The 19,568-nt window shown below is 36.5% G+C and overlaps 4 protein-coding genes across 4 annotated transcripts; 2 read left to right on the plus strand and 2 right to left on the minus strand.

Moving 5' to 3' along the window:
- The first annotated feature begins 4,092 nt into the window (after positions 1-4,092).
- LOC18606879 (uncharacterized) lies at positions 4,093-6,852 on the plus strand. The gene has a single exon (XM_018117995.2). The coding sequence runs from the start codon at positions 4,294-4,296 to the stop codon at positions 6,733-6,735; it is 2,442 nt and encodes an 813-aa protein (XP_017973484.2). The 5' UTR covers positions 4,093-4,293; the 3' UTR covers positions 6,736-6,852.
- A 661-nt stretch (positions 6,853-7,513) lies between these two features.
- LOC18606880 (uncharacterized) lies at positions 7,514-10,593 on the plus strand. Its single transcript, XM_007040740.3, has one exon. It carries the CDS (start codon positions 7,653-7,655, stop codon positions 10,353-10,355), a length of 2,703 nt encoding a protein of 900 aa, XP_007040802.3. The 5' UTR covers positions 7,514-7,652; the 3' UTR covers positions 10,356-10,593.
- Positions 10,594-11,069: 476 nt separating this feature from the next.
- On the minus strand, positions 11,070-12,746 carry LOC108661076 (P-loop containing nucleoside triphosphate hydrolases superfamily protein). The gene has a single exon (XM_018116791.2). The coding sequence runs from the start codon at positions 12,441-12,443 to the stop codon at positions 11,433-11,435; it is 1,011 nt and encodes a 336-aa protein (XP_017972280.2). The 5' UTR covers positions 12,444-12,746; the 3' UTR covers positions 11,070-11,432.
- Positions 12,747-14,214: 1,468 nt separating this feature from the next.
- On the minus strand, positions 14,215-18,356 carry LOC18606881 (beta-galactosidase 7-like). The gene is made up of 18 exons (XM_018116850.2): positions 18,204-18,356; positions 18,004-18,099; positions 17,795-17,907; positions 17,627-17,693; positions 17,275-17,511; positions 17,104-17,192; positions 16,908-17,013; positions 16,735-16,822; positions 16,518-16,636; positions 16,259-16,429; positions 15,972-16,165; positions 15,774-15,868; positions 15,566-15,663; positions 15,354-15,464; positions 15,172-15,282; positions 14,842-15,053; positions 14,475-14,751; positions 14,215-14,373 (listed from the first exon to the last, which is right to left on the minus strand). Exons 1-18 carry the CDS (start codon positions 18,354-18,356, stop codon positions 14,215-14,217), a joined length of 2,496 nt encoding a protein of 831 aa, XP_017972339.2.
- Positions 18,357-19,568: the final 1,212 nt, after the last annotated feature.

Here is a 19,568-nt window from a genome sequence, read left to right on the forward strand (position 1 = left end):
CATAATTCAATTCCATTTTAATTTAAACTAAATTAATTAATGGCTTTAACGTTATTGACCTATTAACAACCAACCAAAATTATAAGTATTATATTGTAAATTACATAATAAATAACAAAAATGACAACGACTACTTTATAATTAAGTAATTTATATTATCTAATAGGATTAAGTAATATTGAGATATTTTATAAGGAAATTCAGATAAGACTTGGTAGTAAAATTATTACATGTCAATTTAAAAAAAAAAAAAAACTATTACATGGCACAATTAATAATTAATTGTTAGCAGTGGTCTGTTTGTCATTTCCTCGTACAAATTCACTTGCATCATGCATTCTCCGATCCAATTTAAAAATTAAATTGACGTGGCAGGCATATTGTACCTTTCAAGGGCTGACTTTATTAGAAAATAAGAAATAAAATATTTTTAACATTTAAATTTTAATTAAAATTATATAAAAATTTATTAATTTTTAAAATAAATATTTTATTTTTAAAAAATATTTTTAGTAAATATATAAATTTAATCGTTAATTAATTATTAATATATTTGTTAATAATTTTAAAAATTAATAAAATAAAAAATATTTTAATCTTATCATAATTTTTATTAACAATATTTATATTTTTGAATAAAGTGTTTATTTTAGAAATTAATAAAATTTTATATAATTTTAATCAAAATTTAAAAATAAAAATATTTTATCCTAAAAAAAACTGTCTTTGTTTATTGATTAAAGTTTTCTATTATTTCGAAAAAGAGCCACGTGAATCATAAAGTTGGCACAAGATATATATATATATATATATTTATGAAAAGGATATGGTGAATCGAAAAAGCAGCTCCTATGAAGTACAAATTTTCGTAAAGAACATATATGCATAATGCATCATGGATGTAATCTCATAGTCATTGCCATCTTTAATCCTATGATGTTTTAATTTTGGTATCCAAAATTCTAAAACACATCGGCATAGGGATAGGGTAGGGGCATCTGATTGGCGGGGCCACCCCTGCTACCGGGCTTTTCGCAGTGTCTGCTTTCCCTGACTAATAATAAATCAAATTTATCGCCTAAGACCAAGACTTTGGAGGAGGCTAAAAGTCTTGCAAAAATAAAATTAAAAATAAATAAATAAGCAAAATGACTAGAAACAGTAAGAGAAGACTGGAGGAAAGTCTTCTCTTTTTATTATTGGAGTGACAGTGTGGTCTTTGGCTCCTGGGAAGTTGAGTTTACAGTTACCATCTTCTGAAAACGACACAAATTTCCTAACAACTCAGAACTTGGAAGCAAGCAACTCCTTCTCCATGTCTTGCTCTTGCATGTAATCATATTCAAACCAAGTAATAGTTTCTGTTTAAGCACAATTTGATTAATTAGGTAAATTCGATTAATTTTAATTTTAATTTTTTTAATTAATGAATTAATTAAATTAAGTAACAATTTCATTTAAACAAAATTTGAGTCAATCTTAACTTTTCAATAAATTCGATTTGATTCAATTAAGAAAAAACTTTAATTGAATTAACTTATTTAACCAATTTTAATTACAAAAAGATAAATATCATGTCAAATTCTTAAAATTCAACTAAAAGCAATGAGACTCAAACTAAACCATAATTTTTTAAGCCAAAATTGTCAAGATCTCAAAACTGTTACTATCCTTTTTACGAGTCTTGATTTTACCAGTCATTTGTACAACTCAAGGTAAATCATTATTCGAATTCGTGACAAATAATAGTATTTAATTATAAAGTATTCATATATCATCTAAGCATATGTGAATGCGTGAATGGTAAAACACACTTAATTGATGATAAGATAAATTAATAATGATAATAATAATAATAATAATGGGTTACATTTCAAAAAAAAAAAGGGCTAGTAGATGAAAATTTTGCTCTTGAAAATGAAATGATATACCACTATATACTATAATTAAATTGAGGGCTTAGGCGGCGTCGCTTTGGACAAAGTCTATTAGGGGAAACGTCCGACAGCAATCTAAACACTTTAATGCTTTGTCCTTATATTGAATTTATTATTGCAAATTGAAACCTATTTTAAGTTGTAATTTGAATAATTGCCACCCATTGCCATGCTCACCGCATCCAATGTTGTTGTTCAAACTTCAAATTCAAATCTGAGTCAAGTAAACGTCAACGCAACCACTTTCCCAATTTAATGTTCTAATTTCATTCCCTTTTTTTTTTTTTTAATATTTATCAATTTAACACCATCACGTCTTTTTTTGTAATTTCAATTTTTAAGTTTTTTTAGTCAACTTAATACAACTTGTACATTTTCTTATTTATTCCAACAAGAATAAATGCAAATTGATGCAAAATTGTACATTTTTAAATCCTCTTCTCATAACAAAAAAAAAATGCAAATTGATGCAAAATTGTTTTTTTTCCTAGTAAACGGTCATTATTTATCAATTTAATCTGTCCCTTCCAAAAAATAAAAATTCATATGAGCTGGCAGGAGACGCCATCAAGGAATAATGTGAAGTAGAAAAGGCCAAAGCATTGAGGGTAATCGTGGTCTAATTGCCATTTTCGTGTACAAATACATAATTCAATTCCATTTTAAATTAAATTAAACTAAATTAATTAATGGCTTTAATGTTATTGACCTATTAACAACCAACCAAAATTATAAATATTATATTGTAAATTACATAATAAATAAAAAAATAACAACGACTACTTTATAATTTAGTAATTTATATTATCTAATAGAGTTAAGTAATAGTGAGATATTTTATAATAAAATTCAGATGAGACTTGACAACAAAATTATTACATGTCAATTCAAAAAAAAAACTATTACATGGCACAAATTCAAAGAAGATTCAAATACTTACTATTGAATTAAATTATGATTATATTAATATTAGCTAGTATTTGTTGGGGTTTTTTTTTTTTTAAAAACACTTGGGCAGGATAAGTCGTACTTTTTATTAGACAGTAATAATACGTTTGGTTTGCAAAATAGATAGGAATAAAATATAATAACTATTACGTGAGAATAGAATGAAGTGAAAATATAATAGAATAAATATTACGTAATTTGGTATGACAAATGGAATAGAGTAGGAATAATTATTATGACTTATTACAGTATTTAGTAAGTAACAATAACTTTAGAATAATAATGGAATAAAAAATAAAAAGATAAAAATACCTTTTATTATATATAATTATTTATTTTTATTTGATTTTTAAAATGTTAATAATTTAATTAAAATATCAATATTTTATAATTTTAAAAATATTAATATTTTAATATAATTTAATTATTAATTTTTTATAATTAAATATTATTATGATTAAAATATTAATAATTTTTATTTTTATTTATACTTATTTAAAATTTAATATATTTTAATTTAATTATCTGACCGTAGAGTGCCAAATCTAACTGTGAAATTTGGTCTGAAAACACCAGATTCGGTGCTTCTCTCAATCAAATCAAGTTGGATCTCAGTTGAATCTTGTCGAAAAGGACTAGATCTACGCTTTTCGACTATATTCGATTGTGAAATCGCCGTGGTTGTTGCCATTGCCGCCATCTTCGATGTTGAGTGCCAATTAGAAAGAGAATGAGAGAGAAAATAACGTGAGAAGAGAGAGAAGAAAAAGCCAAAATAAGAAGAAAAAAATATTTATAAGTTTAAAATTGTAATATTTTTAAATTATAAGATGTATTTTAATCTTATCATATTTTAAAGTTATTTTCTCGATCATGAAATAGTAAAATTCATAAAAATGCTGAAGTTATGCTTGAGTTTTATTCTATTTTAAAAAATAACTATTATTAGATAATAGTTATTTATTATGTTATTATTATACCAAACGGAAGTAAAGTAAAAACATGAGAATAGATAATTAACTATTCTCTTTACCAAAGGTGCACTAAAGGAGATAAAAAAGGAAAAGACAATGAAAAATAGGGTTATTCTCTGTACCAAACGCGCACTAACGGAGATAAAAAAGGAAAAGACAATGAAAAATAGGAATCTGATATTTGAAGTCAATAGAGTCAATACCATAATTATACTAAAAATTGTTTCTAGCCTGCTACCATTCTGGCATAATGAAGAAAATAAAAGGCCAACTCCACTTTACCAACGGCCAAGCAGGCTGACTTGACTTTCCAAGAAACTGGTTACTTGGATTGGTTGTTCTCTGTTTTGCATTCGGTCTGCAGCAACTTCGTCTCCAACTCAACTGAACTCTGCTCACAGGGAGCTGAAATAAGAAGGAACCATAGGGAGGAAATGGTTGATCCCATCCCATCAAAGGTCAAGAGCACCTGGGAGAAATGGAATATCCGAGGGACTATTCTGTTCAGTCTCTCAATGCAGACCTACCTGATTTTGTTCGCCCCATACAGAAAATGCACAAGGAACAAACTCTTAATCATAGTCATCTGGTCGGCTTACTTGCTGGCCGATGCGGCGGCTAATTTCACTGTGGGTCTCATCTCCAACAGGCAAGGCGGTGATACTAAATCTGGTTCTAAGGAGAACAATGCTCTTGTAGCGTTCTGGGCTCCCTTTCTTTTGCTACACCTTGGTGGTCCCGATACAATTACTGCTTTTGCTCTTGAAGATAACGAACTCTGGCTTAGGCACTTACTGGGTCTCGGCTTTCAAGCTGTTGCCACTCTTTATGTCTTTGTTCAATCAATTCCAAACAAGCTATGGATCTCCACTACCCTCATGTTTGTTGCTGGAACCATCAAGTACGTTGAGCGGACGCGTGCTCTGTATCTCGCGAGCTTGGACAGGTTTCGAGATTCCATGCTCAAAGAAGCCGATCCTGGGCCAAACTACGCAAAGCTTATGGAGGAATACGCTTTCAAGAGAGAGAACAAACTTCCAGCGCAAATAATCATGGTTTCAGAGCCTGATAAAGAAGCCAGGGCTACTGACGTTCCAGTGAAGAAAGGCTGGTTGAACGATCTCGAAGTGGTGCATTATGCTTATAAGTACTTCCTAATCTTCAAGGGGCTTGTTGTGGATCTCATCTTCAGCTTTCGCGAACGTAACGAGAGCCGGGAATTCTTCAAAGAAAGAGAAGCAGATGATGCTCTGAGGGTAATCGAGGTTGAACTCAACTTCATCTATGAGGTTCTTTATACTAAGGTGGAAGTTGTGCATTCCATTTGGGGATATATATTTCGAGGAATAGCCTTTGGGTCCGTTTTAGCAGCTCTTGGACTCTTCCATTTCAAAACAGATAGACATGAGTTTAACGAATTTGATGTTGGAATCACCTACACCTTGCTCCTGGGTGCCATAGCTCTGGATGTAATAGCCCTCCTTATGCTCATTTTCTCAGACTGGACTTTCGCTACCATCAAGGACCCTGATTCGAATTCGGGGATCATCGCTATGATCTTCAAAGGCTTCCTTTGGTTGAAGAGGCCACGGTGGCGACGTCATCCCTGTAAGACAGCGAATCCTAAACTGGAGACGACACATTATGTGCTGGCAACTCCCATTGTGGTCCGCAGGTGGTCTGGATCTCTCTCATCCTACAATTTGGTAAGCTATTGCCTGAAAAGCCACTCTAGTAGAATCCACAAATTCACGAGATGGCCGCTTGTTATCGCTGAGAAAATCACTCGCTTTCTTCACATTAACGGATGTTATCGGTTTGTTGTTGATCTGATTAAAGCTGTCATTAAAAAGGTCATCGATTTTCTGTCTTGTGTGATATGTATCTTGGGTTTTATCAAGGATAAAGTCGGTAAGCTTTTCACTTTTGTTGTCGGTAAGTTCAAGCAGATTCCTAGCCTACTCCGAATCATCAGCAAAATAAGTGTATTCTTAAGCTATGCTCATAAAATCATCATGGGAAGTATGGGTCTTAATGACTTGATAGATCAGATACTATATGTATCCCGCGAGCCATTTACTAAAGAGCTATGGAGGTTCATCTTTAACGAGCTGAAAACCAAAGCCGACTATGCAGATGATCCTGAAGCAGCCAAGAGGATATCTGCTGCCAGAGGTGAATGGGTTCTGACGGACAGTGACACAAAAGTTGATCGTAGCACGTTGATGCAATATGTGACTGATGTTCAATATGATGAAAGCCTTCTATTGTGGCACATTGCCACTGATATCTGCTACAACACTCCCGATGAAAAGCTAGTGGACAAGGAAAGTTTTGATTATCGAGAATTCAGTAAGCTTCTCTCTGATTACATGCTATATCTTTTAATCATGCAGCCGACTATGATGTCTGCTGTAGGAGGTATTGGAAAGATAAGATTTCGAGACACTTGTGCAGAGGCTGAAAGATTCTTTGAGAGGCGGGGTTTACTATCTAAGCGAAAAGGCAACAAAAAGAAAGAAAATAGAGTGGCCGAGGCCTGTGAGGCAATTATTTCCGTGAATACAGATGTTAAACCTGTGACTGTGAAGGGAGACAGGAGTAAATCTGTGTTGTTCGATGCAAGTATGCTGGCCAAAGAACTAAACGTTTTGGAGAAGAAGGGGCTGCAGAAATGGAAATTACTGAGCAGGGTGTGGGTGGAATTGATCTCATATGCAGCGAGTCACTGCAGAGCAAACACGCACGCTCAGCAACTGAGTAAAGGTGGGGAGCTTTTAACTTTCATTTGGTTGCTGATGGCTCACTTTGGTCTTGGGGAGCAGTTCCAGATCAATGAGGGACATGCAAGGGCAAAATTGATTGTGGGAAAGTAACCAATGTAACCCATACCAATGCAATGTTTCACCTGTGTTTTCTTTTACTTTCGAGTTATCTCCGCAAGAAATGGAAAATGTAATTTTGTGCAAGATCATAGATTACCTTAGCAAGAATTTGAGGTTATGGCTTCTTTTCATCACTGCCAATTCCCTCTTATATTTCACTCTGTTACTTAAATGCTCAAATAACAAAAAACTTTTAACAAGGTGGGTAAAGAACTAGACCAACCCCTGCAAAAGGTAGATTACATTGCATCTTTGTGTACTGATATATCATATACGTTCCCCGGTCGCTACCCAAATTATCACTTGTATTTACTACTTGGGAGAGGGAAGAGTTAAACACTACCAAGTTGAGTATGGTTTCTTTTCTGGTCCGCCTGTCTTCAATTCAATGAGGCAGAGTCCTCCAACCCATTTTAGGGGGGAAGGACCCTACTTTTTGACAAATCAAATTCCCAGTTCCCCCCACCTACCATCGGCTTGGATTATATGGGGATGTGTGAATACGATTTCCTTTTTGTTTTATTGTTTTTGCCGAATTTTCATTTTCCATCAACTTGCCGACACCATATGAAAAAACTCAGCAGTTTGAGCACGTCTACCATCAAACATGGTCCAACAGGTAGTCCCTCACCTTTGAATGATTTTGGAGATAATATATATTTTAATACAACTTTATTTTAAATTAAAAATTGTCCCAACTGCCCCTGTAAACATGGAAGATTAATAAAAAAAGGAGACACTTAATTTCTCCATTTTGCCCCTTCATTGACCTGGAAGTCTTTGTTTTTTGTTTTTTTTAGAATATACCTGGAAGCCTTCCCAGCTCCACCTGCAAACAGGGTTGAGGGGTATTTTACCTACTCTTTCACACTGTCCAATCTCACTTTCTCGAGCTACTTCCTTTAGGCATGTCTTCAACAAATGTTGGTTCAGAGCTGAAAGGCTCTACTGAATCCCCCTTAACCATTCAGGAAATAATCGAGAGGATATCCAAATTGCGTGATAGCCTTCCAAGCGAGGATGAAGAAGAGGGGGATTCACCTCAGCAAACCACTGGCGGCACCATCACTGCTGCTGATAAGCAAGATGGTTCTGAAAGTGGAGATGTTAGGCAGGAGAACGACGATGAGACCAACAAACAGGAGGAAGATGTTAGCCAGCAGGAGAACAATGATGAGAGCAAGAAAAAGGGGGAAGATGTTAGCCAGCAGGAGAACAATGAAGAGAGCAACAAAATGGACGAAGATGCTAGCAAGAAGAAGACTGATGAGAGCAACAAAAAGGACAAAGATGCTAAAAAGAAGAAGAGTGATGAGAGCAACAAAAGGAAGGACGTGCTCCATGAGTTGGTGAAATTTCGCAAAGAACTCCAGTATATGATCAGCTCGTTCGAGAAACTCAAGAAGTTTGAAACTAATCTAAGAGAGCCACTCCAAACTCTTGACGACAATGTGCAAGACATCTTGAAAGATCTACCTTGTGTCACAGTTAGCGAGTTACCGAAACAGGTTCCACTCAATCTACGTGTGCTCAGAAACAACATCACCAGAGTCAAAATCCAGATCCCGTTGCAACATCAAACCGCCAACACAAATTCTGAAGCTAATCGGCCTTGGCAGACAACCGTCGCCACCAGCGAGGCCGACCTGCCTCACCTATACGATGAAGCTAAATTTGAAAGCAGCTATTATTTCGAAGAAATTGAGGAAAAATACAACGAACTTGATGACAGGCAGAAGCTCTGCTTGTTGTGTTTCGTGATTTTTCCTGAAAATGCCGAGATGAAGAAGAGGCTGTTAAGATTTTGGTGGGTTGGAGAAAAGCTACTCTCAGTCAAAGAGGAAAAGGAGGAGATGGAACTAGTAAGTCAAACAATTCAGACATTCGTGGAGAAGGGATTAATCGAGCCTGTTAAGAAGAAAAATAAGTTACAGCCCAGAAGCTACAAGATGAACCCAATTGTTCGTTCGTGCTTGATCAAGTTTGCCAAGCAGGCTGGTTTCTTTGATTATGACTCAGAGGGAAAACCCACCATGGATTTTTCATCTTGCAAAAAGGCATGTATGGTAAAATCTGGAGCCCCTGCTGATTGGTTCTCTGCTTATCTTACAGGCACGGTAACGGAAACTGCGCAAAACGAAGGTACGGTAACGGAAACTGAGCAAAAAAAAGGTACGGCAACGGACAGGTTATCTGCAGATCTGGTAAAGCTGCAGATGTTGTTCAATTTTCCTAAGCGGAAGACATTGTTGGAAGCAAGTCAGCGTTTTCATGAGTTGCAGACATTGTTCAATATAAGTAAGCAATTCCCTGCTTTACCCAAGGAGTGGTTTTCTAAGATGACGGGCATCAAAGTTCTTTATCTGGGTAGATGGGAAAGCGCGGCTGGGCGCCAGCGTCACATTGAGGTGGAAGACACTGACTTCTTCAAAGGGTTGAAATACATGAAGAAATTAAGGCTGCTTAGTCTTCAAGGCATTTCAGGTATCCCAAAGCTTCCCAGTTCTCTTTGCAAGCTCGCTAATTTGAGGATCTTAGATCTTAGAGCGTGTCACAGTCTAGAGAAGCTACCAGAAAGGATAGGCTCACTTAAGAAGCTGACTTACTTGGATTCATCTGAGTGCTATCTGCTTGATGACATGCCCAAACAGCTGAATCAACTCGAGCAACTGCAAGTCCTCAAGGGTTTTGTGATTGGCAATGACAGAAATTCGTGTACTCTTGCAGACTTGGCAGAGTTAAAGAAACTGAGAAAACTCAGTGTCAATGTAAACACCACGGAGTTCAACATAGAGGATGCAGGGCTAGCTCTCTCCAAATTTCAGAAACTTCAGAAGTTGAAAATTGCGTGGGGTTCAGGGGGGTTGACGGGAAATAACTCTACGCAGAACAGTAGCGGACAGCAATCAGATCCGTCAAATCCGAATGGAGGAGAAAGCAAGAAGCAGGACAAGGATGCTGTAAAACCGAAGACCCAGAACCAGGTAAGTGGTGCAGCGAAATCCCCTAGTGGAAAACAGGACAAGGGAGAAGATAATGGCAATCGGGAGAGCAGTGCAGGTGACCAGGAAGGAGCTTACAAAAAGTTGAAAAGTGGTGAAGCAAACTCGAAGTCCATGAACCAGGAGGACGACAAGAAAGGGCGAAACATCGGTGCAGCGAAATCAGTGGCCTTCAATGTGAGCGAGAAACATGGCAGCAAGAAGCAGGAAACTGTTTTACAAAAGCGAACCCCACTAATGAAACTAACGTCACTAAGGCGAGAAAGAAAACCAACAAATTTTGAAGGCCTTGAGAGTCTGGTGAAGCTGGACCTTCAATGCTTCCCTCACACAGAACCGCCCACGTGGCTAACACCCAAAATGCTGAACAGCCTACAGAACCTCTCCGTTCGAGGTGGAAGACTCCGTCACCTAAATCAGGAGGGTAAGGAGAAGTGGAAGGTGGAGACCTTACGTTTGAAGTTCTTGATTGATTTTAAGATGAACTGGAAAGAAATGCTGGAACAATTTCCAGAACTAAAGTACTTGGAGAAAGTTAGATGCCCTCGAATCACATTCTGTCCGTGCGATGCACGTGGAGTGTGGCAAGAATCTCCCAAATCAAGTTGAAAAGTTTGAAGATTTCTGCCAGATTTGGCTATTTCGGCATCATCGGCTGCTTTCCATTTTTTCTTTTCGGTTCTTGTTTTTGAAAGACTGGAAGTGTGTTGCATTCTCAGTTTCACTTTTTTTTTTCCTTCTTCTAAAAGCATTGTTGTATTCGATAATTTTGTTCTCTTTATTAATTAAGCTTGCCTAAAGAAAAACATCTAAGGTTTATTTCCCATAAATATGATAACCTTCACTATTTCGAGTGTAACAAAAAATATATCAAAATAACAAGCTGTATTATGATTTTTGATTAAGTGATTAATACATAATACTTTTTTTTTAAGATTTGAAAAAAGGGAAATTCAAACTTTACTACTTAATCAGAAAAATCATACAATAACACATGAATTAAATATTTAAGTACAACGATACTCGTTTATTATTTTTTAAAATAAAAATAATAAAAATATTACTCACATTAAGCAAAAATTTATTTATGAAATTTAATTTTTTTATTTTAAGAAATTTTAAATTTTTATAATAAAATGTAATATTTGTATACAAAATGCCAAAGGCCAAACCCCTCCGCACATTAGCATAGGGGCATTTTGATTGGCGGCCCCACCCTTGCTGACACGACAGGCTAGTCTAACTCAGCCAATCATCACCTGCCACCTGGCTTTTGCATTTGTTTTTTCCCTGACTACTAATAAATTGAATCATTGCATAAAATGACAAAATACCAAGACTTTAAGTATTGACTTTCAAAATATAAAATTAAATAAATTAATAAGCCAAACGACAAGAAACTCCCAAAGGAGTGTCTTTGGTTCCCGGAGAGTTCAGTTCACCATCTTCTGAAAAACACAGATTTCTTAACAACTCAGAACTCGGAAGCAAGCAACTGCATCTGCATGTCTTGCTCTTGCATGTAATGATTCAAACCAAGTACTACATCTTACTTGCTAAAACAGGTGAATCATTTCTCACAATTTTACCGACAAATAACGAAATACAAACCCAAATTAAATTCTTAAAGCTCAATCAAATGCAATGGGACTGAACACTAAACCATAATTTTTGAAGCCAGAATTGTCAAGACCTTAGAGAGCTATTATTATTCCCCTTTTTGGCAGCCTTGATTTTACCCATCATTTGTGCAGCCCCAGGTAGACCGCCAGATTTCTTCATGAGTTCTTCCATCACATCTTTCGAAGCTGTTGGGTCTTCTGGTGTTGGAAAACCTTTCACCGCATCGGTATATATTAACCAGCAGCTCTTTGGATCAGACAGGGGCAGAAGGCGATGCAAGTGCTTGTCTCCGACCACTTTCTTTGCTGCTTCCTCGGATCTGCTTGTCACGATAACTGCTCCCCCTTTCTCCTTTGGAAGTTCATCGCTAAAGCAAGCTTTCAGAGCGTTATAGTAGCTGTCGATCTCTCCCTCCCCAACATCATCAAGCACGATTAGGTACTTCTTCTCCTTCAATTGCTGGTCTCGGAGCAATCGAGGAAGTTTATGTTCATCAGAAATGAGCTCGACGATGTCCTCTGTAGCTCCAGCATGATCCAACGTTGTTCCGTCCTCAGCCTTTTCCGGTAAGCTTACCCAGATCCTTCGACCGTAGCTAACCTTCACTCTCTCGTTTTCGAGAATCGACTTGCAAAGGGTTGTTTTTCCAACACCGGGAGGACCCACAACTCCGATTGTCTTGAACGAATTGTCCTTTCCACCCTCGAGAAGCATCATTTCGAGTGACCTCTCATCGTATTCAAAACCCCGAACCTTGGGTGGATGGGAATAAGTCTTGCGAATTTTTCTCTTCTGTGACGAGCTTCCTTCGTCGCTATTGTTTTGGGTTTGGGTAGCCTTCCCATTTGGAGGAGCTGCAGGGTTTTCAGCCTGTGTCTGATCTTTGTTGCTTGACGGATTGTCGCCCCTTGCTGCTGCCTTGAAAAATTTGCCGACGCGGTTGTGAAACTTTCCCTTGCTCGACTTCTCTTCAGATGAAGAAGGCAAATTCCTTTGGTACTGGTCGTACAGCGTCTCTATCCGGTCAGAGCCGTTTCTGGAACCACGACTTTGCTGTTCACTCGAGTTGGCCATATCCCCTGACAAACCACAATCCTTTAGCTTCCCAAAAATTCAGATTCCTGGTTAAAGTTTAACCGAGAATGTGTGTGCAGCAAAGAAACAGAACAGAGATTCAAGAATGTTTCATGTTCGGAATGGAATTCGATGTAAAACTCAAAACCCAGCTTCAAAGGCAAAAGTCAAAATCACCCCAAATACCAAGAAGAGGAATAAACGGAAAGATGGAGTATTTTATTACTAAGACAAGAAGACTTTTATGGTCATCGAGGTCTCCGATCTGCTTGTCATTCAAATCATGTTACAAAACTCAACTAAGGTTAAAACAAAGAAGAATAGTAAAAGTTTTTAAATTCAAACCCACTAATAATTTGCATTCTTTATGTGGTATCAAAATTATTGTTATTATCATATATTGTTCCAAACTTTAGTAAATATTAAAATAGCCCACACCCAACAAAAGAAAGCGAGGGAAAGGAACAGAAGGGCCTAGCCCGAGCAATCAAACACCCACGTGAGAAGAAATTAATGCAAAGCCTTGGGCCAAGGCTTAATAGCAAAAAAGACCAGATAAAATTAGTTCATCATGATATGTTTTGGCAACGAGTCTAATGCAATGCTGCAGCCTGCATGGTCTGCATGGTTGAATAAAGCAGGTGTGCAAAATCATTCATGAATTGTGCCGCTAAAGGTGCTCTTCTTGTTCAGTGTATACATATTCCACCCAAATTCTAGTAATAAACAAATCCTCATACTAGACAAAAAATTTGAAAAAGATTGGAGTTTATAGTCCTAGCAAGATAAAGCAAAATCAAGTCTTAAATAACAAAACAAAAAATTTATAGGCTAGAAGTTAACTTATTACCATCTACGTCATCTTGAAATTGGAGAAGTCAAAATTTGGATTCTGAGTCATGAATCATCTCTTGTTCTCGATCTACTGGGTGGTGGGGTGGGAAGCCCCAACTGCTTCTGCTTCTGCTTCTGCTTCTGATCAAACGTGGCTGGTGGGAAGCCCCAACTGCTTCCGCCTCCGATCAAACATCATCCTCTGCCTCAGTTTGCGTATCAGTGCTTATATCAATTGTAAGTAATTTACTTCATGGGTTTTTTTTTCTTTATATATTACAGTGGAAATTCAAGTTGACAATGATGTTCCAACTCACAAACTGATATCACTGTTAATATTCATAGGTTGTTTTTATCATTATTTTCCTTTTCTTCTCAGTGTCTGGGAAATGGATCATTACAATATTCAATAAAAATATAGAGTGATGTTCCTTTGTAGCTGTGTTATTGGTATTTTGGTCTTCCATTTGACTTTTGTTCATTTATTCATGAATTTCTTTATTGATTGGTTTGTCATTTTTCGTTTTGTAGGGAGCTTGGATTGATTGACGTATTCAACCAAGGTTAAATTTTACATCAAATGATATTTTTACATCAAATTGGTTCCCTGCTACCACTCCTCTCGGTATACACATTGGTGGAATTAAATTATAAGTGATTCACAAATGGCAACCTCTCTGACAATTTTAACCAGTTAAATATTGTCTCATCATCTGGATTTTTGCTTTATGGAAAAACGAGATCATACTACAGAACGTTAACATGATGGACATTAGTTACACCAATTGAAGGAAGAAACAATTAAAAGCTTTGGAAAAATCAACCATGCTTTAAGCAGTTTATCTTGAGTAAGATCAACAATGAGAGTGACAGAGAAAAGGATTCATTGTTGTGAACAGAGAACAAGTTTCTGCCTGCTACAAGAAGAAGCACTTGCTCATGATTGATTCTTCTTTTTCTTGAGTTCTCTTAGATAAACCATTTGATTCTCGCAAAGAGCTTCGACAGCTAGGCTCTTTTTATCTTCGCCGCAGTCTGCTGATCCAAATGTTTTCTCCGAGACATCAACTGTGCAACTCTCCTTCCCAACACAAATCTGCAAGAAAGGAATTATTTGTTTAATTACTTTATTTAATAAGTGAATTATGGAAAAATATATGATAAGCATCTTGATGCCAAGAAAACTGTCTGATCCACCTTTTCCAAAGCAGACAGGCTTCCTTCTGCCTCACAGGAACCTTTTGTCAATGAGCCGCATCTTCCCTTTGGGTTACCATAGCTTGCGAATTCTATCTTCGAGATGACATTGCCTCCATGGCATGATAGTTCCAATAAGCTGCCTTCGTTTGCATTTGCACAGATTGAACCCGTCGTTACGGTCTGGAAAGACACTTCTGAAGGATCTCCACCAATTTCCTCAAACAAAACCAAAAAGTTGGTGCCGGAAGTAATGAATGATCTCGGAACATGGTACCTGATACAAAAAATTAATATTTACATGTTTAGTTCTAGATATTGGAAATAACTATTTGTTAACTTATAGATTGAATGATGGAAATTATACCATCTTTGAGAAGGATTGCCACAGTTTGACAAACATTTTTGCTCTTTGTAAGCCCCACGATAATCGCATTCATCAGTGCAGCCATTGTTATCAGCAATTTGTGCAGGCCAGAAGCGGCCGATGCTGTTTCCATTTATCCAGGCGTGCCCCTTGCCCATTCCCATTAAATCCAACACCACAGGGTCTGTTCCTGACGGAGCTTTGAATGCGGTCTAAACAACAACATCATCGAAAGATTGTTAAAATTACGGTTCACATTGACTCCAAAAAATTCTATTACAAAAAAACCAGAATTGTTAACCAAAGTGCTGACGTGAATTTATCAGGTACCTTGTACCAAGTCATAGGCCTGCCAATGGGAAGTTCTTCTGATGTCCTCCACAGTTGAAGATTAGGTGAGTTTGGATCATAAAGTTTTTTGGCTTCACCATTCAATCCAACCTTCGTCCAAGAGGGAAAAACGGAGTGAGTTTTCGATAACATTTTGTATCAAATTTACTTTCGAGAGTTACCTTATAATTCCAGGCATTTGATGACAAATCTATGGTTTTATTCCCTACGTCAATCAATCCAACTGGTCCTGTTACTCCCTCTGGTCCCAAATCAAAATGATCTCCATAGTTCTACCCCGGTTATAGGAAGAACAAGCAAAAAAGAATTGGTTAAGAATAGGTCAGCGTTTGGAATTGCTAGTTACAAGTTTACAAGAATTTAGAGTGCCTACCTGCAGCCCAACTGTGACACTGAGCAAAGTTATATTGTTTCTCCCAGGTACCAGCGAAACTGGGTTTCTGAACTGAAATGAGTACCCTGATTTAGTGCCTGTAGAATGCTCAAAACAAAAGATAAAAATTCTGATTAGCTAGACCTGTTGTACTAATCACTTGAAAACCAGAATACATTTGTTTGCCTTAGATATGGTAAGAAATTACCGATCAGCCTCCCGTTCACATAAGCATGAACGACTTGGCCAGATGAGTTTGCAAAAATAGTCCCCTCATTAAAGGATGTTCCGTTGATGTCAACACTGTGTTACATAAAGAAGAATGGAAACAGATAAGACTGTATATTATTACCAACAAACTGAAGTGAACTCCATAGTTGCAAGACGATGTGTTTTGGGACCTTACCTAGTCATATACCACAAGTAGTCGCTAAGATCATCAGATGCTCTTTTTTGTTCAAGAAGAGTATTAGCACTAAATGTGCCTTTTCCTTCGAGGGTGTCTCTCATGGGTTCGAGAGTCCACGTCCAGTTGAATTGAGCAGATTTATCTTCATCACCGATCTGTTTCTTTACCATAACGGAGGTCTGAGTGTTAACCTGTGGACAACTCAACAAAAAAAAGATTGTCAACCTATTCAGCTTATTTCGTTTCAAGCAGATATAAGCAAGAAGCTATACTAGCATTTTTACCTTTGCAGAGTTGTAAATCTCCTTCTTGCAGGCACCAAGAATACTAACAGACCAAGCCGGTACAAAGTGCATGCCATCATCTTTCAAGTCAACGTTTACATCTTTGTTATTGTTAGTATTGCTCAAGAAACAGAATCTCTCCCCAGTTTGACCGTCTGTAAATGTGGTCAGCTGGTAACAAGTTGAAACTCGCGTCAGATATTTCATTTTGCTCTGAATTTACAAGGTCTAGCATTTCATGAAAACTTGTGTCACTCACCTGAATCCCATCACCAGAATCCTTTGTTTCTGATGTGCCATTAGTGAGAAACTTCTCCCCAACTCTAAGAGCTTCATGGAGTTGTTTGAGATGCCCCCATTTCGGCTGGTTCAAATTACCTGAAAATGGGAAACCAATTTTTTCCACAAGATTTGGTTATTGGAACCAACATTAATTACCAAATTTTCATGAAAGTATCATCACTTCCTTAACGTACCATATTCATCAAGTGGAGCATTGTAATCGTATGATGTTGTGATGTATGGTCCACCAGATGTGCGTCCGAAGTTTGTTCCTCCATGGTACTGTATTTGTTTTAAAAAGACAAAGGAGTAAAGAAGCAGCAGATATCACACGAAAGCTGGTTCAACAAGAAACCAGAGGTCTAACCATATAATAATTTATCAACACTCCACCAAGTTGGAAAAAGCGAGCAACTGAATATGCTAAATCTTCTGCAGTTCTGTAAGGGTCTTTTTGGCCCCATTTCTTGAACCTACATTAAACATAATGAATTGAGGAATAGATAAAGTGCAACCAGAAAATAGGAAGAAACCCAAACAAAAAAATGAAAGTGATTGAATACCATCCAGTCCAGTTTTCAGTAAACATTTTGGGGCTCTTTTGATTGTTTGGCTTGAACTGATCACAGTAAAACCCATTGCATGTGTTGATCTGTAGAGGAAAAATATAAACATTCAGACGATTTTAAAGTAAATTAAAAAAAAAGGAACAAAAAAAGAGCCAAAATGAATACCATGGGCTGTGGAGCATCACCCTGCTGGCACATAATCCATGGTACTCCAACATTCTGGGCTACTGCCATTTCCGCACACCATTTGACGTATTCTTTCCCTTTTTCCTTATATTTATCCATAATATTCCCATACTCGTTCTCAATCTGTGACAAAATGATGGGTCCTCCTTGTGGGGCAAACAGATTTGCTTCCTTGCACATTTCTACAATCTTGGTTGTGAAAATTTGCATTTCTTTCTGCATTTGAAAGACAAAAAAGTGTTTGAAAACCAGATGTTCTTATATTTTCTTTCTTCTTTCTATTTTTTTTTTCTAATGTAAAGTGAATAAAAGTGGTAATAAAAGTTGGGACCTTGTATATTTCATTATTTGTCCTTAATTCGATTCCATCAATATTGTGTAGCCACACAGGGAAGCCCCTGCACAAATCATAAAGAATCAATACCAAAGGATGTAAACCAATTTGTTTTTCTTCAGCAGAAGATATGCAATGTATCAGTTGAAAGAAGAAAAACTTTACCCATAGTTCCATTCAGCACAGACGTAAGGGCCTATTCTCAAAATTCCATAGAGTCCAGCCTCATGAACTAGCTTGAAAAACTTTATGAAGTCCAGATTTCCACTGAAATTATACTGTTTTAAACAGATGAAAACAAGTTAAGCATCGGCAGATCAGTGCCTGATCATTCTTTAAACATATAGGAGTTTAAAGGAAGAACAAATGATCACTTGACGGGGGCGAGGCTCATGAGCGTTCCAGAAGATATATGTCTCGATAGCATTCAGGCCTCCATCCTTGGCTTTCTTTATCAGGTCTGGCCACATCTGTGAAGTAAAGCATACAAAGAGAGTGAACAAGACGTTTCCATTGTAACTAAAGATTAAAATCATCCATGGCAAAAAATAAAAAATAAAAAGAATTCGGATACCTCTGGGGTACTACGAGGGTAGTGGATTGCACCAGAAAAGATAAGCTTTCGTTCCCCATCGATGATCATGGCATTGGCATCATAATCAACCTGCATTGCTGAGCTTGTGCACAGCAGAGCTAAACCAGCCACGAGAATCCAAGAATTCCACATCTTTGCAGCTGAAAGTGATGTTCTGATTCAGTGGAAAGCCAGTTATTTATAAACCATATAGAAGGATATACATCCTCACGTGAACTGGATATCTTCAACATATTTAAATTTAAACAACTCATCATCCGAAAGTTTTCCATGTATAGCCAAACTTTATCCTCGGAAGTCTATCCTAATATTAGATTTTGATTCTTTTGAAGGTCAAGTTTACCAGGCACAAGCAGCAAAATCCAGCTTGACAATTGCCTTTTGTAGGTTGTTGTAACAAAGTCTTATGCTTCACAACATAAACATTCAACCATGCATTTTCCAGATAAAATTCATTTCCAACAATCTTTGCTGGAAAAGTCCTAATTTTTCTCATGATATATGGCATGGGGTATTCCCTTTTTTTATGACTTCTAGGCAAAGAGTTGGTGCACAATAGCGTTCTGTTACCTTACTTATCACTTATCCCATTATCAAGTATCAACCATTCCTCCTAAAAAAAGAATATTAAATACCCAAAACTCTGGCTCTATGATTTTTGTTTTATTTTCTTACATAGAATACTGTTTCTTCATCATCTCCATGTTCTTCTCTTTTTAGGCAGCTTGGGTTTAATGGAAGAAAAAATGAATTTAATTCTTCAACTGCAATTACCTGGAACATTATTGCAAGTTTGAATTCAAATCATACTTTGATTTTATCTCTTTTTGTATTTAAACCTCGTAGTATTTATCTTGTCATGTATCCTCATATTATCCCCTCGATTTATCAATACATTTGAATGCAATACAAGGAATTAAGAAACCTTCTCATCCAATTTTCATCTATTTTTAAGTTCTTGATAGGCTTAACTTTTGAGTCCTTAAATCTTTCATCATTCTTTAATATAATTTTGTACAGTTATTCAATGAATGCACAGTTTATATATAAATTCTATACATTATTAATTAAATGAAAAAAAAATAGTATTAATTAATATCAATTACTTTTTCTCAAAACAGATTTCAGCTATCTCTATCCTCATGGAGTATTATTCCATTATATTTTGGCATCTATTCTGATCAATTTCTCACTCTGTTTCATTTCTCAAAAAGAACATGATGCAACTCAATTGCCTGGGTCACAACATTGCTTAATTTTTACTCTTTTATTTCTGTTTTTCTTTTGGCTTATAAAAAACCATCATGAAGCAAGTTTCCCAAGTTTCCACTTTCCACTTTATCA

This window comes from Theobroma cacao, chromosome 3, assembly GCF_053813885.1.
Source record: "Theobroma cacao isolate CCN51 chromosome 3, ASM5381388v1, whole genome shotgun sequence".
Lineage (NCBI taxonomy): Eukaryota > Viridiplantae > Streptophyta > Magnoliopsida > Malvales > Malvaceae > Theobroma > Theobroma cacao.